This window comes from Chrysemys picta, chromosome 14, assembly GCF_011386835.1.
Source record: "Chrysemys picta bellii isolate R12L10 chromosome 14, ASM1138683v2, whole genome shotgun sequence".
Lineage (NCBI taxonomy): Eukaryota > Metazoa > Chordata > Testudines > Emydidae > Chrysemys > Chrysemys picta.
The window spans coordinates 3,735,220-3,762,710 of NC_088804.1; the positions used below are offsets into that span (position 1 = coordinate 3,735,220).

Genomic DNA, 27,491 nt, shown 5'->3' on the forward strand with positions numbered 1-27,491 from the left:
GTCCCTGGTGCCTGCTGCCCACTAGCAGGGTCTCTGATTGCTGCCTCCTCCCACCCTCGCTGGGCTTTTGATGTCTAGGAGGCAGGAGTTTTCCCAGAGTAACCCTTCCAGTGACACCTGACCTGTGCTGCTTGTACCAGCTGGACTGGCTTGTGAGTCCCTCCCGCTGGCCTGTCTCTGAACCGTTGTGTGTCAGAGAACTCCCAGCCAGGGGTCTGTTCCGGGATCCCCACTCCCACTGCCCAGGCCAGCTCTTCACTCTGGCCATTGTGCCCACGTTCCCGCGGCTTGGCTCTGGACTTTGGGGCTGGTCAGATAGGAAATTCAGACTGGGATCCAGGTCCAGATTCCAAACTGCCACAGACTGGGCCGGGGGGCTGATTCGGACCCTCTCTCCTGTGCCCAGGCAGCCCTCTCTGGCACTCTGCCTGCTGCCTGGTACCCCTTTGTGCAGCGCGGTCTCAGAACTCACCCACCGCAAGTTTGGGTCTCTCCACCTCCTGGCCTGATTAGCCTCTTGACAGTCATCCTGGGAACTCCTCGTGTCACCACCTTTCTCCTCCGTTCCCCTGGCCTTTCTGCCTGCCAAGCCTCTCGGTCGTTCGGCTTTACCTTCTCTGCACGGGAATCGCTGGGGGGCGGTGGCTTGTTGGAACTCCATGGAGTTCATATCCTCATGTCCCCAACGCCGCCCTGGGCCCCCTCACATCGGGGACTGGGGGATCCCATGCGCAGGAGGGAGCCCCACGTCCAGTGCTCAGCCTGGCCTGCTTGGATCAGGCCTTTGAGCTGGGATCAGTCATTTCCACAGGCTGCCCCGACAGAGTGAAGCTGGGGGAGATGCCATCTGCTCTGTTTCATGCAGGTGGCACCGTGGCCCCTAAGCAGGGAAGCTGGGGGCCCCGCCAACCTAAAGCGCTCACTCCTCGGCTCCTCTTCCCTTTGCTTGCTCTGTCCATGCATGTGTGTTTTATCTTCCCACCCTGGACTAACGCCTGAGCACTCCTGCGCCCACTGCATGGGTCACATTCTGCCCCCGTTGGACGAACTGATTCACCCAAACCTCTCAGTTCTCCATAGTCCACTGGCTTGTGCCTTCCTCCAGCCACAAGACGAGCAAATTCCTCCCCGGTGCAACTCCAGGGCTTTGGTGGGGCTGCCCCAGGGATGAATTTAGACCCATGTTGTTAAATGTGATGTTGGGGGGGATGGGGAGGGATCCAGCAAGGGAAACTCCTGCAAGGTGAGTGTGAAACTGACATGGACTGGGGAGGGTTGGGGTGGGGGCTGGGAGGAGAGCCAGCGTGCCAGGTTATGATACTGGGCCAGGTGCGATGTCCAGCTGGACAAAGCAGGGCTCTGCATCTGCCATCCTGAAGCAAAACCCCTGGGTTGGTTGGGTAGGGCTGGAGCCTGACGTGGAGGCCAGACCACCCAGGTGAGGATGGGGCTTTCTGCCGCATGACCCAGCCTCTGGGTCAGCTCGACTGACCCCTGCCGGGGCCCACACAGAGAGAGGGTCAGAGCGCTGAGCTGGCGAAGGCAGCTGGGATTCTAGTCAGCCGCTGCCTCTGCTGTGGAATCCACAACAGAAAGAAGCCAGTGGAGGGGCCCACGGAGACTGGAGCTCTCTGAACCCAGCAGATGGAGAGAGCACCTCTCCCTGTCCTGCGGGTCTTTTATAGCACTGTAGCTAGGAACAGGCTGAGCGACGTCCTTCCCTGGGGCAGATGGCACTTGGCCTGTCGTGTCTGTTGTGGTGGACGATTAGCCCTGGAGCTAACCCGCAGCCTCGTGGTTTGGGCAGAAGGCCTCCTCCGTAGGCCTCGGGAAGGACTCCAGAGCTGTATTGCCCCATGGGGATCCTGAGCAAAGCCAGCCACTGGCTTTTTTCTGTGCCGATTCCCCTTATGTGGCCAGACGTGGCATCCCTCAGGGAGCCCAGAGCATCCCACCAGAGGGGGTTCTCACAGCAGGCTGTGTCTCAGGAGAGCCCTTGACATGCTGGCAGGAGGCTTGTTGGAGTTACGTTACTTTCCGGTCCTCGAGGGACTTTCCCACAAGTGACCTGGCGCTGGGGGTTCAGCGGGCCTGGGACTGCATGGCGGCCGCCTGCCGCGGGGGAGCTCATAGGCTGTAATCGTCAGCAATCCAGTAGCAGTCGCCCTAAACGCTCTGCGAGATGCTGTGCTGGCGGCTGCTCGGGGGAAATTCTGCAGTGTTTTGCCCAAGGGCTGACGTCCCCCACTGCCTGCCTCAGTTTCACAGCAGCAGATCATGGAAGAGGGACAGTCTCTGGAAGGCAGCAGGTTCGGGACCAGTGAGTGGAGAGGGGATGATGTCTCCGTGTCCTTGTCTCCTTGCAGGGAAGGGGGACCTACAGCCCCAGTTGGACAGTGCTCTCCAAGACGTCAATGACATGTACCTCCTTATGGAAGAGACTGAGAAGCAGGCTGTCCGCAAGGCCCTCATTGAGGAGCGGGGCCGCTTCTGCACCTTCATCACCTTCTTGCAGCCAGTGGTGGTAAGTGCCGCTGCCCCAGGCCCTTCTGGGGAGGGGTGTGTTAGAGCTCAGCGGGCTGGTTTTCAAATCAACCAGCCAAGCAAGCCAGAAGCCAACCAGCTCCTGCTCTGGATCCCCCGACAGCCACTTCCCCACTGCCCCCAACCGTCTCCCCAGCAACAAACCCTCTCGCAAGCGTGGAGGAACCTGCAGCCTCATCCTAGAGGCGCGAGGAGGCAGGCTTCTGTGTCTCTATGGCATCCCTCCCAACAGGATGTGGTGCCACACAGGTTTGGCCTGTCCTGCCCTCCGTAGAGGGAGATGGAGAGGCAGCCAAGCCAGACCCTCTGCGCTGCTCAGTTTAGGGGGGACCCTCAAATGGGGGTCTCAGGGAAAACTGCCCTTCAACCAGGATAGGGTCTTTGGGGGTCAAAGTGGGAGAGTCCCGTGAAAGCTGGGACCGTTGGGAGGTGTGAGCTAAGGTTAGGGTGTCCAGCTAGCACGTGTGAAAAATTGGGATGGGGGGGGGGGCATTAAAGATGCTAGGAGACGTTTCACAAGAATAGGGAAGTTAGTTACAACCTGCCCTCTAGAATTCCCCAGGGCCTTTAGCGTGAACCAGACATGTTCTTCTTTTCCCTTCTTGTCCCTATGCTGCTGCACGGTGCTGCCGGCCCCATTACGGCAGCTGCTGGCATTGTTCTCCCCCCGAGCTGGCTGCATTTCCACGGTGGGTGATAGACGTGCCCTCCCAGTACGTATCTGAAAGGTGCTGGCCTTTCTCCGATTGCCAGGAACCACGCATGGCAGTGGCTGATACTGATCAGTTTTATTGTCCCATGCAACGGGTTAGAACACACAGTACGTTCTGGCTGTGTGGGATGTATGGTGACTGATGGCTAGAACTCCGTCCCCGGCTGCAGAGCTCCGAGGCGAAATGCCAAGGAGGGGTTGACATTAGTCCCTCCCCGGGGTGAAGGTCACAGGGAACCAGGTTGAGGATCTCATGGAGCTGTGCTGCCAGGAGGGTTCTTGTGGCAGGGGAAAGGACAGTTGCTCCATGGAATGGCTGGGAATTCGCCAGGCTCCTTCAGTGCTCCTGCTTCTCCCACCTGGTCCCACTTCACTCAGGGGCTGGTTCCAGTTAAATCCCCCACTGATGTAAATCAACGCCCCTCCCTTGGCTTTGTGGAGTGGGGCTGGGATCCGGATTCTCTCTACTTCGCTGGGGGTTTGCCAAGTAGGGGCTGATGAGCTCCTCTGGCTGCCCCACCTCTCTGATGCTGGGTCTTGCAGGCGTTCTGCTTGGGGGGCTGGCAGAACAGTCAGGGCCAGCCAGCTGGCAGGCAGAGCGGGTTTCACACACGCCCCATAAGCCACTGCTGACTTGGAGGAAGCCAAGCAGGGCAGGAAGGGAAGGGGAAAGCCCTGGTTCCCACGGCACCGACTGCTGATGCTTCCTCCTCCTGCTGCTCAGACTGGAGAGATCACCATGCTGGGAGAGATCACTCACCTGCAGGGCATCATGGAGGACCTGGTGGTGCTGACCGCAGAACCGCACAAACTGCCCCCTGCCAGCGAGCAGGTGAGGGGCACAGGGACTGGGGCGGGGGAGGGAGTGCATGGGTGGGGGATGGGAATGTTCGGGGGGGAATATTTCCGGGAGGAGAGACAGCAGCGTGTCCACTGGCAGCAGAGAGCAGCCGGCCCTGACAGCGCTAACCCAGATGTCCATCGAGGGTCTTGCTGGAGGGAGGGGAGGGGAACAGAAGCACTTAGTTATAAATCAGCAGTTTCATCGATTCATAGATGCCAAGACCAGAAGGGACCATTGCAATCACCTAGCCCAGTAGTTCCCAAACTTTAACAACCCGCGAACCCCTTTCACAAAAATATCAAATCTCGCAAACCCCCTCCTAAAAATGACTATTTCCAGGGATTTTCTCCCTTATCTGAGCATAAATTATAGAAGCAGTGATCTTGGAAATAATTTTTTTACACGCTTATTACACACTATTTATTATTACATTATTATTTATCAATACAGTATTAATTTTATTACATTATGAAAATGGCAATACTCTTCTAAGATTTCATTTTGTAGCTCATATCACGTCGATTAAGCCTCTTACATGTTTCATCAAGGAGTACCAGACGTGAAACAGCAGGAAGGTATTTAAGACACCAACTCAATTAAAGAGTTCCTCCCACAAGCATTCGGGTCTTGAGCAGTCCAGGAAAACAACGCACAACTACAACAAAGCTTAAACCTGTTCTGCCAGGAAGTCATGGTCACGGGGCTCGGGCTGCCAGCCCCCGCATCTGGGGTTCCTAGGGACGGCTCTGTCCGCCATGACAGAATTTTTTCGGAGAACCCCCTGATACATTTCATGAACCCCAGTTTGGGAACCACTGACTTAGCCTGACTGTGACGTTCCCCTGGTGTTATCTGGACTGGTGATCTGCTAGGTCACTCCAATCCTTGACTCTGGGAGCCAGCCTTACCCTGCTCTGCTGTGAGACCCCCACTCCTGGGCTGGTCACCCTCAGCCTCTGCCATGTCAGCTGCTCCCAGCTACGTGAGTGAGCTCTTTTGGACAGCCGCTGCTTGGCTTGTGCAACCGAATGACACTAGCCAATAGCTCCAGTCCCAGACACAATCCTAGGAACCTCCATCTTGCAGTGTCCAGTTATGGATGCTGGACACTGCAAGCTTATATGAGCTCGTCAATTTAACAAAGAAATTGATATGTACCAGGCTTGTTATCCCAAGGGGAGTCTCTGACACACTTCAAACCAAACGCACTGCTTCAGGTAGAATAAACACATTATTATTAACCACAAAAGATAGATTTTAAGTGATTATAAGTCAAAGCACAACAAGTCAGATTTGGTCAAATGAAATAAAAGCAAAACACATTCTAAGCTGATCTTAACACTTTCAATGCCCATACAAACTTAGATGCTTCTCACCACAGGCTGCCTGGTTGCCCTTCAGCCAGGCTCTCCCCTTTGATCAGCGCTTCAGTCGCTTGGTGGTGGTGGTGTCTGTAGATGGAGGTGGAAGAGAGAGGAAGAGCCTGGCAAATGTCTCTCCCTTTAATCATGTCCTTTCTTCCCTCTTGTCTTTGCCCCCCCCCGCCCCGGGTCAGGTGAGCATTACCTCATCGCAGTCCCAAACTGACCAGAGGAAGGGGGGTGACTCCCTCGAGAGTCCAACAGATCCTTTGTTGCTGTCTAGGCTAGTGTCCTTTGTTCCTGTGAGGCTGGGCTGGGTTTGTCCCATACATGCCCTGATGAAGTGTGAACTGACCCTCTGCTTCTGGAGAGTTTTGCCTGGTTTTAAGCCATGAGGACACATTTTCAGCCTCATAACTACATACATGAAATTACAATCTATAACATCACTATAACAACAATGCTCAGTGCATCATGAGCCTTCCGAAGACACCGACATGACCAACTTTGCATTGGATACCACACAATCATTTTACAAGGATGAACACGGGGTGCAGAGTGTTCCCCCGAGATACAGCGTGTCACACATGCCCCCTTTGTTTACTGCAAGAGGGTTAGTCACTGACCATCTCTGAGATCCCCTGTCCCTTCTCTGGGCTCTTCTCTGGGACACGTTTCTCTATGCTCCTTAGAGCAGGGTCTGTGTCTGTGTCTGGTTCAGCTGCAGCTTGCTGGCAGCTAACAACCGTGACAATTCTCTCCCTGGCAGTCATCACACCCCCATCCCTTCCTGATGTGGTGTTGCCTCCAGCTGCAATGCAGGAGTTGGTCTCAACCACCCTCCCACCTGGAAGCATGTGGCTTCTCCCTGCTGCAGAAGAATCAAGGAGACTCTCTCCCATTCTCTCAGCAGTTCCTGAGACCTTCCCCTTTCCCTCGGGAGTCCCAACATAACACTCCCTCCTGCTGCAGGCAAATACTTTAACCTGAACTACACGGAAAAAATCATTACCAAGAAGCAGGTCAACTAGGAGGTGTTCCATTACCTCCCCAGTCAAAATACTTTCCAAACCTTCCCACCCCACATGGATTTTAGCTAGTGGTACGAGGAATCTGCTTTCGCCCACCCCCACAGTCTCTGCCATTTGGCCAGGCAACATACTGGCCTTTGGAACCACACTCTGCTTAACCAGAGAGATCTGGGCCCCTGTATCCCTCTGCCCCAAGCATTCCCTGCCATTAATTATGCCAACCTTAACATGCTCCATATCTGGTTCTGCAGAGGCTAATCTCACAAAACCAATATGACCGGTTTCGATTGCCTGCGGGCGTTCTGTGGTGAGGACAGCAGAACTGACATGAGCTATTGGTGACCTGCTTCCTCCTAGCACAGGGCATGTATTCCTCAGGTGATCAGTGGAATTACAGGAGGTTTGGGAGGAGGGTTAGAGGAATGGTTTTGGGGAGGTGAGTACCCAGCCACCCTCCCTCTTGCTAGGGATAAAATGGGATCTTCCCGTCCCACCAGTTTTAAACCCTCTTTCTGGGGCCTGCCCTCAATAGACGCCGGAGTCTGTTCAAAGCCATCAGCTAAAAGAGCCATCTCATCCCCAGTCTTTACATTTCTATCCCCTAGACGCTGCTTTTCTGAGGCTGGGCTGGGTTTGTCCCATACATGCCCTGATGAGGTGTGAACTGCCCCCTGCTCCTGGAGAGTTTTGCCTGGGCCTGTTTTAAGCCATGAGGACACATTCTCAGCCTCATAACTACATACATGAAATTACAACCTATAACATCAATATAACAACAATGCTCAGTGCATCACGAGCCTTCCGAAGCCACCGACATGACCAACTTTGCATTGGATACCACACAATCATTTTACAAGGATGAACATGGGGTGCAGGGTGTTCCCCCGAGATGCAGAGTGTCACACTGACCTCCTGCATGGAAGGGGCCAGAGGCCGGCCACACAGTCATTCCCAGAGTGGAGCTTTGAGAGAAACAGCCCATCTGGGCTGACAAGTGGCCAGTGATGGAGACTCCACGTGACCCTGGGGAAGTTGCTCTCATGACTAATTACCCTCCCTGTTAGACCTTTATGCCATATTTCCAGGCTCAGTTTGTCTAGTTTCAACTTCCAGTCATTGGATCATGTGAGGCCTTTCCCTGCTAGCCGAAGAGCCCAGTGTTATTCCCCATGACGGTACTTACAGACAGTGGGTGAGTCGCCCCTTCGCCTGATAAGTTACAGTGCTAACGTGGCCTGGCTCCTTCCTCCTGCAGGTGATCAAAGACCTGAAAGGCTCTGACTACAGCTGGTCCTACCAGACTCCTCCATCCTCCCCCAGCAGCTCTGGCTCCCGCAAGTCCAGCATGTGCAGGTATGTACGGACTGTAGCAGGGGACCTCACAAACACGCTTGGGATTGGGGTGAAGGAGTTTCTGCTTTAATACCTACAACCTCATTGTATAAGTGTGTGAGTGCTCAGCTGGTAACGCCGAATACCTGGCCTGAGCTCAGCTCCTCAGGCACTGGAGACGTGTCCCCAAGACTCCCTGTGGATCAGATGTTAATTGATCATTAAAGCTTTGCACTGAGGGTTCGCATAGATCAGTATCTGTGGCATGGGGCTTAATCCTCCATCAGATGAACTGCTTTTCACAGTCCTGCTTTTCGGGCCCAGACCATGCTTGTGTGACCCCAGAGGAGTTGCTTACGTGAGAATCTTACTACTCAGTAATGCTTAATGTGGAGGGAGGATTTGTGGAACACATGGGGTCACAGAATGGTTACAAAGTTAATTGAACTGTCCATCTCTTCTCTCCCTCCTGGAGCGTGTGATTGGACCCGACTCACACACCTGAAAAGTCCCTAGGCTTGGAGCCATTATCAGAAGTACTAGGGTCAGGCCCCACGTATTCCACCATTCTCTGGGCTAGGAATTTCCCTGGAATTCACCCTTTGCCAGCAGATTGGGATCCAGAATCTCAGCTTTCTTAAAAGTGACTGTTTCTAGCCCTGTGGTTGCAAAGAAAAGCTTGAAAACATGACCGAAGTGTCACCCATTCAGAGCTGTTTGCTGACAGCCTGAAGCGATAGCTCTGCCAGGTGTGAACCGGCCCCATCAGCTGGCCCTGGCCCCTGTGCCAGGGGGAAACCTGCAAATATGGGGGCAGCCTACAATAAATGGAACTGAATTCCCAGTCAGCCTCCCCAGGGCTCCCGGACACGCAACGTCTTACTCATCTTATACTTAACGCAATGAAAACCTGCATTTTAAAACGTGTCTGACGTGGCTGCAGGATTTTCCCTGTGGCGCTGCAAAATGTAGAGAGGCGAGTGTGAGAGGCTTGCCAGCGGTGATCCCCGATCCTGCAGCTTTTGGGGCCAGTGCTGGTCATGTACTGGAGTGGAGCCCAGCGGGGGAGGGATAGCTCAGTGGTTTGAGCATTGGCCTGCTAAACTCAGGGTTGTGAGTTCAATCCTTGAGGGGGCGATTTAGGGATTTGGGGATTGGTCCTGCTTTGAGGAGGGGGTTGGACTAGATGACCTCCTGAGGTCCCTTCCAACCCTGATATTCTATGATCACAGAAGCACCAGCTCTCCCAGGCACCAGCACACACTAAGGGAGTGCTCACGGGTTGCTGAGGAGGAGATGAAGTCTCCTAGGCCCATAGCACCCCTGCACAAATACTTTGCATGTGCTTTAAGAGAGTCTTCAGCCATGGGTGTGTCCCTCTGCCTCAGTTTCCCCATCTGTAAGCGTGGGGGTAACGATACCGACCCACCTTGTCATTCATAGATTCTAAGGCCAGAAGTGACCTTTGTGCTCACCTGTTCTGGCCTCCTTTAGAGCACAGTGCACAGAACTTCCCCGAAATAATTCCTAGAGCAGATCTAGGCTCCCCTGGGGCGGTGCTGTGAGATCTAGGGACAAACAGCTCCCGGACTGTTGTGGGTGCACATCTGAACTGAACCTCTGGCCTTCCGTAGCACCTCCATTGCTGGCTCTTCCCCTATGCCCCGGAATGTGCTTCGGTGCAGCCAGGGCTAGAGAGGGGCCAGTGGGACGGGGGGACCCGCAAAATGAGTGTGTGCTGGAGGGTGCATGCTGCATGGGGGCAGAAACTGGGCCTTCCCCAGAGACGGAAATGCAGGAGTGCACCCCCCTTCCTGCCCCTCCTCCTCCCTCCCGCCCCTCCCGCCCCCCCGGTCTGTAACTCTAGTCCTGTCGTGTATAAATCTGTGTGGCGGACCTTTGTCTGAAACTGTCTTTTCCTTCCTTTGCCCTCCTCGTAACCCCTCTCACCCTGATAACATGCATCTCTCTCCTGATTGCCACCCCTCCTCCCTCTCATCCCTCCTCCCCACCGCCCCCCAGCAGTGTTAACAGTACAAAGGGTGGTGCCGCTTGGTCCGGCGGGTCCCAAACATACTCACCAGGTTCCACCTATCGCTACCGCAGCCTGGCGCAGCCGGTTAACGCCAACACCCGCCTGTCCAGCGTCTCCTCCCATGACTCTGGCTTCATCTCCCAGGATGCCACGTACTCCAAGCCTCCGTCGCCGATGCCATCTGACATCACCAGTCAGGTAAGGGGGCCATGGCGCGATGGCTGAGAATGCCCTCTGGATTCTACACACCCCTTTAAAAAGAAAGGGAAAGGCGCCACTTTGGAGATCCATGTCAGATCACATATGCTCAAGCCTCCTGAGCGAAGCAGCGGGGTGTAGTGGGTAGAGCACGGGGACCCCGAGACTCCTGGCTTCTAATCCCACCTCTGCCTCCGATTTGCCAAGTAATCCAGGGCAAGCTGCGCCCGCTGGTCGGTGCCTGAGGTTCCCCATCTGTCAGAGGGGCAACATTCGCCAACCGCCTCGTGGGGCACAGCGAGGGTTAATGCAGATGAGGTGGGGACATGGCTTTAATTCACATTGACCCGGTTCCCACTCGGGAGCGGTTGTCCAGCACGAGGAGGTGGAAGATCTCAGCATGGCAGTGAATCCATACGGGATAACGGGGCAGATTTCTGTGCAGTCTCTTCAGCCCGGTGCCTCTCGTGCCAGCTGGCTGAACAAGCTGTTTGGAAGCCCCAGCAATAAGGAGATTTGGGGAGAAACCACTGCCATACAATCCCAGGGGCCGTGGGAGGGGAAATAGACAGAATCACACTTGCATTATGGTCAGAAAACGTGGCCTGTGTGCCCCAGGCCGACCTGCTCACCTTAGTGACAGACACGAGCCGTTGGTCCTGGGCCTGCAGAGCCAGCCCAGCTCTGAGAGAGACGCCCCCCAGCCACGGGCAGCTTGTATTGCTGGGGACACGGCCGAGCCGAGTCCCAGCCCAGGCTGACTCGGCAGGGCAGGGCGATAGGGCAGCTGCTCCGTGTTGGCCTCGGGGATAATTTTAAAGTGACGTAGGTGCCAAGGGCTGTGCGGACGCCCTTGTTTTGGTTGGAACCAGGCTTATTTCTAGTTAGCAGAAGTCACCTAGAAACAAGTTTAAGTCTAACCTAAATAAACCGCCATTAAACCGGAATAAGAGGGTACACACGGGTTTGCACTGGTTTAACTACCCCAGTGCAAATTTGGGTGTAGACAAGAAACATCTTTTTACTGTTAAGCCGAGCACTTTCTGTCTGCATCAGGGAGAGACGGGAAGCCTGGAGCCCTGGAATGACATTTTCTGGAGAGTATCCACACTTCACCGTGACATGCCCTGAAATATTCAGAGTGACCCATGCCACAGGCATCCTGCCTTTAGCATGGAGCTGCAAAGGACTCAGAAAAGCCAGCAGCAGGGAGGGATGAGATGGCTTAGGCAACTCTCGGCATGGAATTCCAGTGGTGCCCGGTATTGCGATCCAGCACAGCTCCTGCTCTCTTCCCCGCCCATCAGCAGCTTGCCATGGGGCTGCTGGCAGCAGGAGCAGCCCCTGGGAAGCTGGGCTTGCCCTCCACTCAGTTTATTTGCCACTAGTTACCCGCCCTCTCATTTTTCAAGTCTGAAGTGTGAAAGCCAGAAGCCCTCGGTCTGTAGCACCGAACAGGCGGCTCTAGTGCTTGGAATGCTTGGGCATGGTAGGTGTGCAACGCGTGCCAAGGGCCGTGCACGTCCGCAGCACGAGGCCCGTGTTGCAGAGCTGTCCCTGAACCCCCTTTAGGGCAGCCAGGCTTGGCGCTGTGCTGAGTTTCCACATGTGGTGGTGGCTGGCCCATTGGCTCGCTCTCTGCCTGCCCTGGCTTGGCAGTGACGCGGCTCCCTCAGGATGATCGGGGACACCTCGGGCAAAGGGCAAGGCGCCCGCAGGCTGCACACACGTCTCAGACGGCTGCTCACGCCCCTGGCTTTGCTCTAACCCAGCTTGGTGCGGCTGAGCTCAGAACCGGGGCGGGACCGTGCGATGTGGATGCGCTAAGCCAGGCTCACTAACACCCTGCAGCTTTCCTGCTGGTCCGGCTGGGGGTTGGACGCCGCCTGCGTGAGCAAGACAAGAGCAGGTTCCAACCCCGCTACTGTTGGGGTAGGGGACCTGCCCTTCGTCCTTTCCGCGAGTCTACTTCAGCCAGGGCAGAGCCATTGCGGTAGGCAGCACCGGGGCTGTCCCCAGAGGGAAGGCAGCTGAAGCTGGGGAGAGGGGGCGAATGGAGGGGTAGCGTGCAGCACCCCACACTCTATTTCTGTCCCCTGGAGAAGGGGCTGGAGGCCAGGCAGAGCAGGGTGCACTCCCCAGTGTGGAGTCTGGAGCGGCAGCTCTGTCCCTCCCTCCCGTGAGAGGGCAGCAGGAGACTCCTCGGAAAAAGACTGCGGCCCCTGCACCACACCGCCCCTCAGCCAATGCTGTGACTGTGTCATTGTGCCTAGGTCTGGGTGTGACGCAGCAACCGGGTACGGGGCTGTGTGTATGGTGTGTTGTCTGTGTGTGTCAGGGATGGGGCGTGTGTGTGTGACTATGATGTGTGCATGGCTTGTGTGTATCCGATGTGGTATTTGATGGGTAAATTGGGGGAGGGGTTGTACTATATGATTGTGTGGGGATGGCATGGATGTGTCTGGATGGGACATGGAGGGTGTACCTGTCTGAGAAGTGTATATGGAGTGCGGTTGGGTACGTGTGCAGGAGTGTATTTATGGTGTTTATAGCTGTGTGTGTTGGGTGTATGACATGTGGTGGGTGGGGGTGCGTAAGCAGTGAGCGTGTACATGTGTACATACACAGGGAGTGTGTGTGCATGTGTGTGCGTAGACAGGGAAGGAAAGAGTGTGTCGGTATACATACGTACAGGGATGGAGGGTGTGTGTGTGTGTACGTACAGGGAAGGAGCAGTGCATTTGTGTACATACATATAGGGAAGGAGGATTTGTGTTTGTGTGCGTACACAGGGAAGGAGTGTGAGGATATGTACCTATAGGGAAGGAGGATGTGTGTGTGTGTGTGTGTGTGTGTGTACATACAGGGAAGGAGGGTGTGTGTGTATATGTACATATAGGGAAGGAGTATGTGTGTGTGTGTGTGTGTACGTACATACGTACGTACGTATAGGAAAGTGTGAGCCCCTTACTGAATGGGGGAGGCAACCTAGTGACAGAGGATGTGGAAAAAGCTAATGTACTCAATGCTTTTTTTTGCCTCTGTCTTCACGAACAAGGTCAGCTCCCAGACTACTGCATTGGGCAGCACAATATGGGGAGGAGGTGACCAGCCCTCTGGGGAGAAAGAGGTGGTTCGGGACTATTTAGAAAAGCTGGACAAGCACAAGTCCATGAGGCCAGATGCGCTGCATCCGAGGGTGCTAAAGGAGTTGGCGGAGCCATTGGCCATTATCTTGAAAACTCATGGCAATCGGGGGAGGTCCCGGATGACTGGAAAAAGGCTAATGTAGTGCCCATCTTTAAAAAAGGGAAGGAGGAGGATCCGGGGAACTACAGGCCAGTCAGCCTCATCTCAGTCACTGGAAAAATCATGGAGCAGGTCCTTAAGGAATCAATTCTGAAGCACTTAGAGGAGAGGAAAGTGATCAGGAACGGTCAGCATGGATTCACCAAGGGCAAGTCATGCCTGACTAACCTAATTGCCTTCTATGATGAGATAACTGGTTCTGTGGATGAGGGGAAAGCAGTGGACGTGTTATTCCTTGACTTTAGCAAAGTTTTTGATACGGTCTCCAACAGTATTCTTGCCAGCAAGTTAAAGAAGTATGGGCTGGATGAATGGACTATAAGGTGGATAGAAAGCTGGCTAGATCATCGGGCTCAACATGTAGTGATCAATGGCTCCATGTCTAGTTGGCAGCCGGTATCAAGTGGAGTGCCCCAGGGGTCGGTCCTGGGGCCGGTTTTGTTCAATATCTTCATTAATGTTCTGGAGGATGGCGTGGACTGCACTCTCAGCAAGTTTGCAGATGACACTAAATTGGGAGGACTGGTAGATACGCTGGAGGGTAGGGATCGGATACAGAGGGACCTAGACAAATTAGAGGATTGGGCCAAAAGAAACCTGATGAGGTTCAACAAGGACAAGTGCAGACTCTTGCACTTAGGATGGAAGAATCCCATGCACCGCTACAGACTAGGGACCGAATGGCTAGGCAGCAGTTCTGCAGAAAAGGACCTAGGGGTTACAGTGGACGAGAAGCTGGATATGAGTCAACAGTGTGCCCTCGTTGCCAAGTAGGCTAATGGCATTTTGGGCTGTATAAGTAGGGGCATTGCCAGTGGATCGAGGGATGTGATCATTCCCCTCTATTCGACATTGGTGAGGTCTCACCTGGAGTACTGTGTCCAGTTTTGGGCCCTACACTACAAGAAGGATGTGGACAACTGGAAAGAGTCCAGCAGAGGGCAACAAAAATGATTAGGGGGCTGGAGCACATGACTTATGAGGAGAGGCTGAGGGAACTGGGGTTATTTAGTCTGCAGAAGAGAAGAATGAGGGGTTTTTTTGATAGCTGCTTTCAACTACCTGAAAGGGGGTTCCAAAGAGGATGGATCTAGACTGTTCTCAGTGGTACCAGATGACAGAACAAGGAGTAATGGTCTCAAGTTGCAGTGGGGGAGGTTTAGGTTGAATATTAGGAAACACTATTTCACTAGGAGGGTGGTGAAGCACTGGAATGGGTTCCCTAGGGAGGTGGTGGAATCTCCATCCTTAGAGGTTTTTAAGGCCCAGCTTGACAAAGCCCTGGTTGGGATGATTTAGTTGGGAATTGGTCCTGCTTTGAGCAGAGGGTGGGACTAGATGACCTCCTGAGGTCCTTTCCAACCCTGAGATTCTATGATTCTATGGTGTGTGTGTGTGTGTGTGTGTGTGTGTGTGTGTGTGTGTGTGTGTGTGTGCGCGCACGTACACTGGGAAGGAGAGTGTGTGTGTTTGTGTGTGTGTGTGTGTGTTTGTGTGTACGCGCACGTACACTGGGAAGGAGTTTCAGAGTAGCAGCCGTATTAGTCTGTATCCGCAAAAAGAACAGGAGTACTTGTGGCACCTTAGAGACTAACAAATTTATTAGAGCATAAGCTTTCGTGGACTGCAGCCCACTTCCACTTATGCATCCGAAGAAGTGGGCTGTAGTCCACGAAAGCTTATGCTCTAATAAACTTGTTAGTCTCTAAGGTGCCACAAGTACTCCTGTTCTTTTTACTGGGAAGGCGTGTATTTGTGTATATATGTACATACAGGGAAGGAGGAGGTGTGTGTATGTATGTACAGGGAAGGATGTTTTGTGTGTGTGTGTGTGCGCACACATGGAAGGAGAGTGTGTGTTCGTACAGGGAAGGAGGATTTTTGTGTGTGTGTGTGTGTGTGTGTGTATGTACAGAGGGAAGGAGGGTGTGTGTGTGTGTGTGTGTACATATGTACAGGGAAGGAGGGGCGTGGGGGTGTGTGTACGCACGTACAAGGAAGGAGGGTGTGTGTTTGTGTGTACGTACTGGGAAGGAGGATTTGTGTGTGTGCGCGTACAGAGGGAAGGAGGGTGTGTGTGTGTGTGTACATATGTACAGTGAAGGAGGATTTGTGTGTGTGTGTGTGTGTGTGTGTGTGCGCGTACAGAGGGAAGGAGGGGGTGTGTGTGTACGTACGTACAGGGAAGGAGGGTTGGGGTGTGTGTGTGTGTACGTACAGGGAAGGAGGGGTGTGTGTCGGGGTGTGTGTGTGGGGGGGTGTACATACAGGGAAGGTGGTGTGTATGTACATACAGGGAAGGTGGTGGTGTGTGTGTGTGTGTGTGTGTGCGTACAGAGGGAAGGTGGTGTGTGTGTGTGTGTGTGCGTACAGAGGGAAGGTGGTGTGTGTGTGTGTGTGTGCATACAGAGGGAAGGTTGTGTGTGTGTGTGTGTGTGTGTGTGTACAGAGGGAAGGAGGGTGTGTGTGTGTCTGTGTGTGTGTGTGTACGTACAGGGAAGGAGGGCTGGGTGTGGGTGTGGGTGTGTGTACACGTAAAGGGAAAGGGGATATGTGTGTGCACGTGCGCGTGCCTGTAGGCTGTCTGTCTGTACCTAACACTCGTCAGGGCACTCCAGCTGTGTCTGCGCTGCTGGCTGTGGGGCTGGTCCAGACACTCCCGGGCTTGGGGGTGGCGTTTTTCTCCTCTCCTGCTGCATGCCTTTGGCTTTGTAACCAGGTTTATTGTCTTCCTTCTCTGTGTGTTTGTTTGACGCTCCCGCTGACGGACTCTGGGCATGGCAGAAGTCCTCCAGCTCCGCATCCTCCGAGGCCTCGGAAACCTGCCAGTCAGTTAGTGAATGCAGCTCCCCCACCTCGGTTAGTTCTAGCTCTACCGCAGGCGCGTGCTCAGGCGGTGAAAAGGTGAAGCCTTCATCAGCAACGTCCCCCTCTCTCTGTCCCTCTGCCTCGCTCTGTCTCTCACTTCACGGGGGTTACGTTTCCCATGCAGACCCCCAGGGGCAGCACAATGCATGGCACCTGTGGGGCTCTTGGGAGACGCACCCCTCCCATCCCATTAATCTCCCCCTCCATCTCCACTCCTGGGCTGCCCTGGCTCTCGGCTGGCTTTGTGCTTTGTCACGGGCTCTGAAGCCCTGGTGTGCGTCTGGCTTCCCTTCCCCCCGGCTGGGGGGGACATGGCACGGAGGGGAGCGCAGGGTTTCCTCACCACCGGTTTCTTGCTGTGTTTCAGCTGAAACCTATGAATGTAGCTCATGTGGCCAGGACTGAAGGAAGCTCCCGAAGAAGCCTGAGCCTGGTGTGTATTTCCCAGCGTGTCCGTGGGCAGGGCCCTGTCGGAGGTCTGGAGATGGGAGACGTTGGGGTCACGTCTCTCCTCCCCGCAGGGGGCTAGGGCAGGGCCCTCCCCTGCGGCAGACTCTCCGGTGCTTTGCGTCTGGAGGGCTGGCTCTTCGCCCCTGGGCTGGAACTGGGCCGGGCTATGCTGCCCGCACTGACCCAGCCGGGGCGAGGCTGGCGGCCAGGGGTGGAGCAGCAGGACATGTACTTGCCGTACGTGAGTGTCAGGGCAGCCTGGCACCACGTGGCCTGCAGGTGCTGGGTGCCAGGCTGGGTGCAGCCGTATTTCCGATGCTGCTGGGGGGCTGCGGGGCTCCTGCGCTGGTGGGGCCGTGAGGCAGCAGTGACAGAGGAGCAGAGACACCTTAGGTGTTGATTATTGTCTGTCTCTCCCACTCCTTGAGCTACCCCAGCATTCCCCGAGCAGCCTGGAGCTCCAGGCCAGCAAACCCGCCGCTTGGCCCATTGGCCTGGGGGCTTCACCCTCTGTGCTCCTTGGCTGGGCTTCCCGTATGCCAGGGAGCGGGGCTGCATTCCCCTTGCCTGCCCTTGGGTCGCCTCTCAGCCCTTACCCTGGGGTCCCCAGCCCAGGCCCTGTCACTCGGCTGCCTGGGGGGTCAGGCCGTCCTCTGCACGTCGTCTCCGGCTCCTGCGGGGCTGGGGGTGCAGGCTCCACCCAGAGCTCCAGGACATGTCGGCCTTCCAGGAGCAACGGCAGCGAGTCTTGGAGCCTGGCTCTGCCAACCGGGACTCGCGCTACGGCCGGCGCTGCAAATAGCTGTACAGACCTTCGGGCCAGGGCTCGCAAACCAGCCCTTCCCCAGGCTCCAGCCCGGCCAGACACCCACGCGGCTAGTTTCAGCGCTGGGGCCTGAGCCCGAGTTTGTAGTCCAGGCTCTGAGACTTGCTGCAGTGGGGGGACGAGGGGGGGTTCCCTCCTTCCAGCCACCCCCTCTCTCAGCCCCTTCACCTTTCTCTAGCCACCACATGCCTCCTTTCTTCCCACCCCAGCTGAGCTTGGCCTTGGCAGGATGGCACACGCCGTTCCATAGGCCAACCCCAGAGGGAAGCTGAGACGTGGGGGGCACCTGGGACTGCCCCGAAATGGGCCCAGCCCTGGCCCAAGTGCGATCCCGAGACGAGCGAGGTCGGGGGGAGCCAGTCATGTCACTGACTGCCGGGAGGCTGGAGCAGAGGCTCTGTGGGGCCAAGGAAGGGGGCACATAGAATGGGGCTCGCACAAGGGGCTGAGCAGGCGTGTGGGGACATGGGGTGAGGACTGCAAAGACGGATAGAAATGTGGCCAGGAGGGAGATAGATGGGGGTGAGTGGGAAAGGCCAGGGAGGGGGATGGGTGGGGATTTACAGGGAGGAAAATGGAAGGGGGTGGGCAGGGAGGGCAATGGGCAAGGATGGGTGGGGAAGGGGATGGGCAGGAAGGGGGATGGGCAGGGAGGGGGATGGAAGGAATGGGTGGGGTTGGTATCTTGCCCAGATGATGGTGTGATTGTGGCTGGAGGTTACTACTAGGCATTGGGCTGAATGGTCCAGGCTAGATCCCCGTCGGGACTCCATGTACACACATGCGCGCGCACACACACATGCATGGCCTTTGTACTCTACATGTGGCCGCGGAGAGGCTGTGGTACACAAGGGAGCGAGACCCTGGCAGAGCAGCCCGTCCATCCAGGGTGGCAGCAGGACGGTTCACACAGCCGCTGCCTCTGCTAATTTGGTTTCCCTGGTTTTGCAGCGCTCACTCCAAAGCAGCCAGCCAGTCATTTCTCAGTTACCACCAGGACCCCTCCCTCCCCCCCGCCCCTACACTCTCCTCTCTTTCTTTCCATGCTCACTAATCTTTTGCTTCGTTCTTGTCCCCCTGTGGCCCAGCCCCCTGCCTTACCAGGCCTGCCTTGCCTTTTGCAGGATTGGTCCAAGGCCAGTCCTTACGACCAGCCGGTGGTCACCACGCTGCAGCGGAGGAAGGACCGCGTGGAGCATCTGCGGGAGGCCGAGTTGGGCTCCGCCAGCATGGGGTATCCGGGAATTAACCTGGAAGACGTGCCCAGGCCCAGGATGTCCCCAGCTACCATCGCTGCCAAGGTACAGCTGTTAAGGAGCGAGGGGAGGGCATCATGGGACCATGGCGACTGTTTGCTGCACTGAGTGCCAGGTTCAAGCCCTGCTCTTGCGCAGTTCACTTTGCAGTTCGCTGGGAGTGCCTGGGTGGCCGGACCCTGCCCTGGGCCTTGTTTGCTGCCCTCCCCTCACTGGGGCCGGCCGGCTGTGTGCACAGACCCGCTGGCTGGGAATCGGCCCTGCCCGACTTGCAGTATTCACGTCAGTTGCTCCTGACTCCCAGTCATGCCCAGAGACCAGGGTGAGAGGAGCAAACTTCTCTGACTGGGAGCTAAGGCAGATTGTGACGGGTCTCACTCGTTCTCCAACAGCATGGCGAGGAGGTGTCCCCCGCTGCCAGCGACCTGGCCATGGTGCTCACCCGTGGCCTGAGCCTCGAACACCAGAAGAGCAGCCGGGATTCCCTGCAGTACTCCAGTGGCTACAGCACACAGACCACCACACCGTCCTGCTCAGAAGACACTATCCCATCTCAAGGTAGCCCTCCGTGCTGCCAGGCTGGCAAGGGGGCTGGGCTTTCCAGGCCTTGGAGCCACGTGCTCAGCCAGGGCTGATGCCCAGGACTCACTCGCGTGGCCAGGCCACTGCTGCAGGGATCTCAGGATGGAGCCACTGGGTTCAAACAGGGGAGAATAAATCCTGTGGAGCCGCAGGATGGGGCCAAGCTGGGGGCTGGGTGGGAGTCGGGAGCTCCCATCATGCCGCAGGGCATTCTCTACATCCCGTTTGCAAACAGTATCTAGATTCATAGAACTGGGGGGCTGGAGGGGACCTCGAGAGTGCACCCCCCTGTGCGGAGACCAGCCCGCACGGGGGTTTGTCCTACCTGCTCTTAAAACCTCCAGAAGTGGGGTTTCCTTGGTGACCTTGGTACTGAATACATAAAAAACCGTTCCTTGTCACAAGCTGGAGCAGAGCATGTCTTCGGCTTTTTCAACATTCGTTGCAAAATGTGGTTTTCCGTTTGCCCATCAGCTTGTGTTTGCATGGTGGTTTGTGGAGTGGTGGGTGGGCTTTGGTCACATTTGCAGCCAGGACTGTGGGGTGGGGTGTTGTGGCTGTGTTGTAAGTGGTGTGTGTGTGTTTTGTATGATTTTTGTGTTATGCTTTGTTTGCTTATTTCTGTGTTGTGTTATGTTTGTGTTGCGTGTAATGTGGTTGTTGGTGTGTGATGTGATGTTTTGATTGTGTGGTGTGTAGTCTGGTTGTTATGTTTGTATTGTGTTTTTTTATAGTAAGTTGTGGTTGTATTATGTGTAATGATGTGTATTTTGGATCATGCTGATTATAGGTGCTGGCAATTTGGCTCTGTGGTGTCGTTGAGTTGCTGGTGGTCATTGTGTGTGGAATGGTTTTGTTGCTGGTGGTTCTGTGTATGTAATGCAGTTGTTATTGTCTCGCTGGTTCATGTTTTGTGGTTGTGTTGTGCATGCTGTGGCTGGTGGTTTTGTAGCTGGAGGTTGTGGTTTGTGTGTCATGCTGATGTTGGTGATTGTGGTGCATGTATTGTGGCTCTGGTTGTGTTGCTGCTGGTGTTGTGGTTGTGGCATGTGTGTGGCATGCTGATGCTATGTATTGATTGTGTTGCACACGTGGTTGTGTTGCTGCTGGTGGTGTGGTTGTGGTGTGTGTGCGCCATGCTTATGATATGTGGTGTTGGATGTGTTGCTAGTGGTTGTGTTGCACATGTTGTGGCTATGGTTGTGTTACTGCTGGCGGTTTTATGATATGTTTGTGCCATGCTAATGCTAGATTGTGTTGATTGTGTTGCATGTGTTGGTTGTGGTGGTGGTGTCGAGCTGACACTGCGTGTTTTTGGTGATTGTGCTGCATGTGTTGGGTGTGGTGGTGTGTCGCGCTGACACCGTGTGTTGTTGGTGATTGCGTTGCATGTGTTGGTTGTGGTGGTGTGTCACACTGACGCTGCGTGTTGTTGGTGATTGCGTTGCATGTGTTGGTTGTGGTGGTGTGTCGCGCTGACGCTGCGTGTTGTTGATGACTGTGTTGCATATGTTGGTTGTGTGGTGTTGTGATTGTGTTGCATGTGTTGGTTGTGATGGTGTGTTGAGCTGACGCTGCATGTGTTGGTTGTAGTGGTGTGTCGCGCTGATGCTGCATGTTGTGGGTGATTGTGCTGCATGTGTTGGTTGTGGTGGTGTGTCGCGCTGACGCTGCGTGTTGTTGTGATTGTGTTGCATGTGTTGGTTGTGCCTGTGTTGCGCTGACGCTGTGTGGTGTTGCGATTGTGTTGCATGTGTTGGTTGTGGTGGTGTGTCGCACTGACGCTGCGTGTTGTTGGTGATTGTGTTGCATATGTTGGTTGTGCCTGTGTTGCACTGACGCTGTGTGTTGTTGGTGATTGTGCTGCATGTGTTGGTTGTGGTGGTGTGTCGCACTGACGCTGCGTGTTGTTGGTGATTGTGTTGCATATGTTGGTTGTGCCTGTGTTGCGCTGACGCTGTGTGTTGTTGGTGATTGTGCTGCATGTGTTGGTTGTGCCTGTGTCACGCTGACGCTGCGTGTTGTTGGTGATTGTGCTGCATGTGTTGGTTGTGCCCGTGTCGCACTGACGCTGTGTGTTGCCCCCAGGCTCGGATTACGACTGCTACTCGGTGAACGGCGACGTGGAGTGCGACAGCCAGAGCGAGTTTGACAAATCCTCCACCATCCCGCGCAACAGCAACATCGCCCAGAACTACCGCCGCATGATCCAGACCAAGCGCCCCGCCTCCACCGCCGGGCTGCCCACCGGGACCCCCCTGCCGGCCAGCGCCCCCCCTGGCGTGGCCACCATCCGCCGCACGCCCTCCACCAAGCCCTCAGTGCGCCGCACCCTCTCCAACGCCGGGCCCATCCCCATCCGGCCCCCTATCGTCCCAGTGAAGACCCCCACGGTGCCCGACTCCCCTGGCTACACTGGGCCCACCCGGGTGGGCAGTGAAGAGTGTGTGTTTTACGCCGATGACGCCTCCCCAAACGCCATGGACTTCGCCAAAGCCTCGCCCAAGAGGCTCAGCCTCCCCAACACGGCCTGGGGCAGCACCGCCATGGAGATCTCGGTGTACCCGGGGGCAGGGCAGCACCTCTCTGCCGAGGAAGAGGAGGACCAGCAGCTGGCCGCCAACCGGCACAGCCTGGTGGAGAAGATTGGCGAGCTGGTGGCCAGTGCCCATGCCCTGGGCGAGGGCCAATTCCCCTTCCCCACCGCTCTCTCTGTCCCCGGCCCTGGAGAGGAGACGCCCACTCTGCCCCCCGCTGCCTCCAGCGAGCCCCCCGCTGAAGACATGCTGGTAGCCATCCGGCGCGGTGTACACCTGCGCAGGACCATCACCAACGACAGATCCGCCCCCCGGATATTGTGATGACACTCCCCCCACCTGCCGCCCCTCCCTCCCACCGCACCCCATGGGAAGAGAGCGAACACAGGGCCCGGACTGAGCCGAGAAGAGAAATCAACCCAGGAAAGAATCCCAGAGGCAAAGCCACTTTATGGAGCTAGAGACGAGTCTAGATTTAAATGGAAATCAAAAGTCTTTGCTAACAAACTTACAAGGCGCCGCCTAGGAGGCACTGAACCGGTTTTGGAGCCTGTTTTCTATTTCATTTCTCACGCCCCCGTCCCACACCTTGCTCCTGGCTGTTAAAGACTCCTCGCTGCCAGCAGGAGGCAGCGCTACACGAGGGGGCCACCCCCACTGTGTGTTGGGGGGGCACGGACCTGGACTCGAATAAGCAGCTACATAATAAGTATAAAGAACACACACAGATAGACACACACACAACGCCAAGGACCGCTGGCTGCAGTCCCCACAAGCCACCTCCCTCCTCTTCCTGTGGACGGAAGATGCACGTAGTCCTGTGCTGAGCATCTGAGCACCCCCCTCCTCTCTCCTCCCTCCCTCCCTCCCTCCCTCGTCGCTGCAGTGAAAAGGCCTCAGAGCAGTGGATAGAATTCCTGGCACACACGGCCCTGTCCCCTGAGGTGCTTTGGTGTCCTATGCCTTGGCTGGGGGAGCAGCTGCCCCTACGCGTTTGCCCCGGGGCTAGCACTTCATAGTCTCCAAAGGCCAGGCTCTCTTCCCCTCCCGATTAGCTGAGATGCGGAAGGACTTCCCCGGCTCTGTCGGCGTGTCCAGATCTCAGGCCAGGGGGCATTGGGTACACGTGTTTCTCAGGAGGTTAGGCTGCGTGTGTGGGTCTCTAGCCATAAAGTGACACGGCAGGGGTCGGGGTGCCCGGCCACAGCTCTGCGCCAGGCAGATACAGCAGCGTTGGGAGTTTAAAGGATCCGGCCTGCTCAAGAGTTACCTTTTCCCTGAATCCAGCTTCACAGCCGACCTTTGCCCCTGGGACTGGTAACCCAAGTACAGGGTAAAGGGGCTGCCAGATAGCTATGAATGTAGCAGGCTTCTGCTAGGTGTGTACCAGGTTGGGTGTCCTGGGGCTGTCTGTGCAGCATAGTCCCCATCTGGGTGTTTGTCTGTGCGAGTGTGTGTCAGGCTGGGGGGTGCACGTGTGCCCGGCTGGGGGTGTATGCAGGGTTCTGCAGCATGACGAGGGGGCATCTGCCCACACTCACTCCTGCTCGCCACTAACCGTCGTAGCCACCAGATCAGCACAAACAGAACGCTGGCATCAGGGGTTCAGCTGCACAGGTCCGGGACAACCCGCACCGGGCCCCAGTGGATTTGTCATGGGGAAGTGCCCTGGAGTTGAGAGGCCCATCCCTGGCATTACGCTACACAGGGCTGTGCCGCGGGGACCCCATGCCCTGAGCCGTCCCTTTCCCAGTAAGATGCCGTCCCATGAGGAATGGGAATCTCAGGTCTTGCTCAGGGGCCATTCTCCCCCGACCCTCCCAGGCTCACGGCCAGTCACACCTACTCCCCACACAGTCCTATTGAAAAGCATGGGGACTCCTCACACGGGAAGGTGTTACTCAGTGGGAGTAAAGGTGGCAGAATCAGACCTGCTCCTTTTACAAAACGCCCGTTCGCCTCAGTGGCCCAACCGGTTACCAGGTGAGCAGAGCCGGTGGGCAGAGCCCACGAGCCCCGCTGGAGTTCTGTCTGTGAGGACACGGTTCTCATTGGGACACATGGGGGCCCTCAATCACAGCTCCTTGTCATTGAGCTCTGATGGTAAATTTAATGCTGCTTCGCCCAAGGCCACCTGGGGCTCATGGTCATGAGCGCCCCAATAATCATGGCCTCTTGGCATCTCCCAGCACTAGGTTCCTGGGCTCCTGCCACCCTGATGGGGCGCTGCGTCCTTCCTCAGAAGTCAATGGCGAAACCATAGACCGTGGCAAGACCGCTGTCCCCCATTGACTGGATTTTGAGTTAGAGGCAACAGAGCCACAAAAGCATTAATTTTGGGCGGCGGGAGGGTGGGGACAGATTTAGGAATGACTGTCTGTGTTCTGTTCATAACCTGGTCTGATAGACACACCTCCCTCATTGCTTATAAGCAGGGCTTTGCCGGGTTGGTCGGATAAATACCGTGGGAGAACAGGAATGGGGCCAGTGCACTCCCGTCAAGACCTTGCAGCAGCTGTGCCAAAGGAAGGGCTCACTGATTCAGCATGATCTGGATCGCTTCGGAAACTGGGTGCAAGCAAACAATGTGCATTTGAATAAGGGTAAATGTCCATGTCCACATCTGGTAACAAAGATCATAGGCCATGCTTGTGGCCTGGGGGACTCTGTCCTGGTACGCAGGGACTCTGAAAGAGATGTGGGGGTGGAGAATCAGCTGAACGGCCAAAAGAGCGAATGCCACCCGGGATGCATCAGCAGAATGTCGAGTAGACGTAGAGAGGGTCTTTTGTCTCTGTATGTGGCACTGGTGCGACCACGGCTGGAATCCTGTGTCCAGGTCTGGTGCTCACCGTTCCAGAAGGATGTGGGTGAATTGGAGAAGGGTCAGAGAAGAGTCGCGAGACTGATTAAAGGGTTAGAAACCTGCCTTGGAGTGACGTTCTCCAGGAGCTCAGTCTGTTTAGCTAACAAAGAAAAGGTTAAGGGGTGACTTGATCACGGTCTGTAAGTATCTCCATGGGGAACAACCATTGAATAATGGGTGCTTCCATCTAGCAGACGAAGATCTAACATGAGCCAGTGGCGGGAAGTTGAAGCGAGACACATGCAGACTGGAAAGGAGATGTATATGTTTCCCGGGGAGAGTAATTAGCCATTGGAGCGATTTAGCAAGGGTGGAGGTAGATTCTCCATCAGTGGCAATGTTAAAATCAGGACTGGCTGTTTCCCCAAAAGCTCTGCTCTAGGGAGTACTGTGGGGCAGTCCTATGGCTGGTGCCATGCTGGGGAGGGGGGGGGTCAAACCAGGTGATCTCAGTGGGCCCGTCTGGCCTTGGAATCTGAATCTGTACCTGGTCTCCTCCACGCCCCCTGCGGTGCATGTCGAGCTGGCAGAGTGTGAGGGTGCTCAAGCTGTCTGCCTCTTGCCCCACCCCCACCCCCCAACCCTACAACATCCTGCTGGCTAATGGAAGGTGCCGTTGGGAAGGAGGAGGGATTTGTGATGAGTGGGTGCATGACTGGAGGGGAGAAAGCTGGGGGCAGGGTGTCCTGGCTGAACAGCAGTGGCCATGTGGTCTGTAGGGTTTGGATTTGGAAAGGGGAGAGCTAGTCTTTCCCTGCATCTGATTGGATAGGAATGAATAGTACTCAACCAACTTGCTAGAGAAATGATGAGTTATGATTGGTTGAGAGCTGGTCTAGTCCACCCCCCCTCCCTTCCTCACCCCTTTACCTTAAGAAGCCAGACGCCCTGGCCTTACACCCAGGAGCCCTATAGCCGATAGCTATAGGGTACCATCGTCACCAGGTGTCCGACCTCAGTGGGACGGGGACAGAGAACCACCATTTGCTATTACAGGAGAAGGGAGTCACACGAGGGCTACCCTTGGCCTGGTGTATTTTGCACTGAACAGTAGCTGGGCAGCGGGGATCCTACAGCGATGGGAGCCATGTCAGACCCTGGATACGCAGACTGAGCGACTATGGATATAATGGCCCAATGATTGGGGATCTCCTTTGATTTGGGTGGAGTTGCACCGGAGATGAGCAGATCCCTTTGATTTGGGTGGAGTTGCACCAGAGATGAGCAGATCCCTTTGATTTGGGTGGAGTTGCACCGGAGATGAGCAGATCTCTTTGATTTGGGTGGAGTTGCACCAGAGATGAGCAGATCCCTTTGATTTGGGTGGAGTTGCACCAGAGATGAGCAGATCCCTTTGATTTGGGTGGAGTTGCGCAGTAGTTGACTCCCATGGTTTTGATCTTACTGTTCATCTCTCCTGTAGCCTGCCAGCAGCTCCTTTCAGCAGCATGCTGGGGGTTGGCTCTCCTGTTCTCTGAGAAACACTTCAGCCAAGCAGAACAGCCCTGTGCCTCTCTGAAGCAGATGTGTGATGAGTGGGGCTGGAGAGGGGGGGATTGCATTAAGAATAAAGGCCAAGCTAGTAGCATGGACAGTCCAACTCTGAAGTGAAAAGCAAAAGTCTGAACTGCAGCCAAGGAGCCACGTTCCTGGATCCGAAGGCCCTAGTCAGTCTTTGAAAATGGTTATTTTAAGGATCTGTAAAAGGCCTTTAAGAAAGCACAACCTCTCCTTCCTCCCTGGCCTTTTCTTTCTCCTCTCTCCCACTCCTCATGCAAAGCACAGCAGATCACCACGATGTACATAGCTCGAAATGGGAGATCCCATCCCGCCCCACCAGCCCAGGTGTGTGTGTGTGTGTGTGTGTGTGTCTCTGTCTCGCATCTCAACCCTGTTACTCGGACACTGTGTAATAAAGATTAGTTATAACCTCTCTCCGTCCCGTCTCTCCCGCCCCTCTTATTGTGACCAGAGCTGATGACGACGCGTGACAACTGTTTGTTTTTTGGTTTTATTTTTCATTTTGTACAGAGAAAAAAAATTTCCTTTAAAAAAATGTCTTTCGACTGAAGTAACTTTTCTGGTGCTGTTGTTAACTTGTTCTTTTTTTAATTTATTTCCCCCCGTGCTCCTGTCTCTCCCCCTCCGCTACCCTTTCCTCACCCTCTCTTTTTCTTTTCTTTTTCGGACAATTATCCTGTTCCCCACCCCGCCCTTGATTTAAATAGTCACTGCTACAAGTAACGAATGCACTGTGAAGATTCCAGTATTAATAAAAGTTGTACTGTAATTAATACCAGGGACTCACATGTGTGTTCTTGTGTCTCACCTATTCTTTCGCCTGTCCTGCTTCTAGCTCCATGGTGAGGTGGCTGATTCTTGTTAGCGAAGAGGAGACAATGTGTCACTTGATCTGGACATGCTTCCTTGGGGTGATTGTTCTTTTCGAAGGCTTGCCAGCAAATTGGTTCTAGCCTATGGTAGTGCCTGAACCTTAGTTGGGATGGTATTACCAAACAAATCTCATTTTGCTAGTGCTGAGTGGTTAAGTGATGGGAAACCAGGGTTTAAGAAATTCTAAAATTTAATTATGGTCTATCCATGCAGGAGTTGCCTTTCAAAGATTAAAAGACATTAAATGACATAATTAACATTTTTATTTTTGTATTTTTATCTGCTGCAATATTCTATTTTAAAACCACCCATGTCCTGGTCGCGTGACAGGGAGTTACTGCTGTTT

General features: G+C 55.1%; 1 protein-coding gene across 12 annotated transcripts in view; it reads left to right on the forward strand.

Moving 5' to 3' along the window:
- The window catches only part of MTSS2 (MTSS I-BAR domain containing 2), a 94,209-nt gene extending 67,164 nt beyond the window's left edge, over nt 1-27,045 (forward strand). The window contains exons 7-15 of one of the 12 annotated variants that reach the window (XM_065567809.1): nt 2,367-2,524; nt 3,981-4,088; nt 7,748-7,845; nt 9,850-10,057; nt 16,151-16,225; nt 16,602-16,667; nt 18,599-18,811; nt 19,159-19,324; nt 21,437-27,045. In XM_065567809.1, coding sequence (XP_065423881.1) covers nt 2,367-2,524; nt 3,981-4,088; nt 7,748-7,845; nt 9,850-10,057; nt 16,151-16,225; nt 16,602-16,667; nt 18,599-18,811; nt 19,159-19,324; nt 21,437-22,209 — 1,865 coding nt within the window. In that variant the 3' untranslated portion in view covers nt 22,210-27,045. Of the gene's footprint in view, nt 1-2,366; nt 2,525-3,980; nt 4,089-7,747; nt 7,846-9,846; nt 10,058-16,150; nt 16,271-16,601; nt 16,668-18,598; nt 18,812-19,158; nt 19,325-21,436 lie in introns of all 12 variants that reach the window. The other 11 variants (XM_065567808.1, XM_065567810.1, XM_065567815.1 and 8 more) reach the window with 11 other exon arrangements.
- The last annotated feature ends 446 nt before the right edge of the window (nt 27,046-27,491 follow it).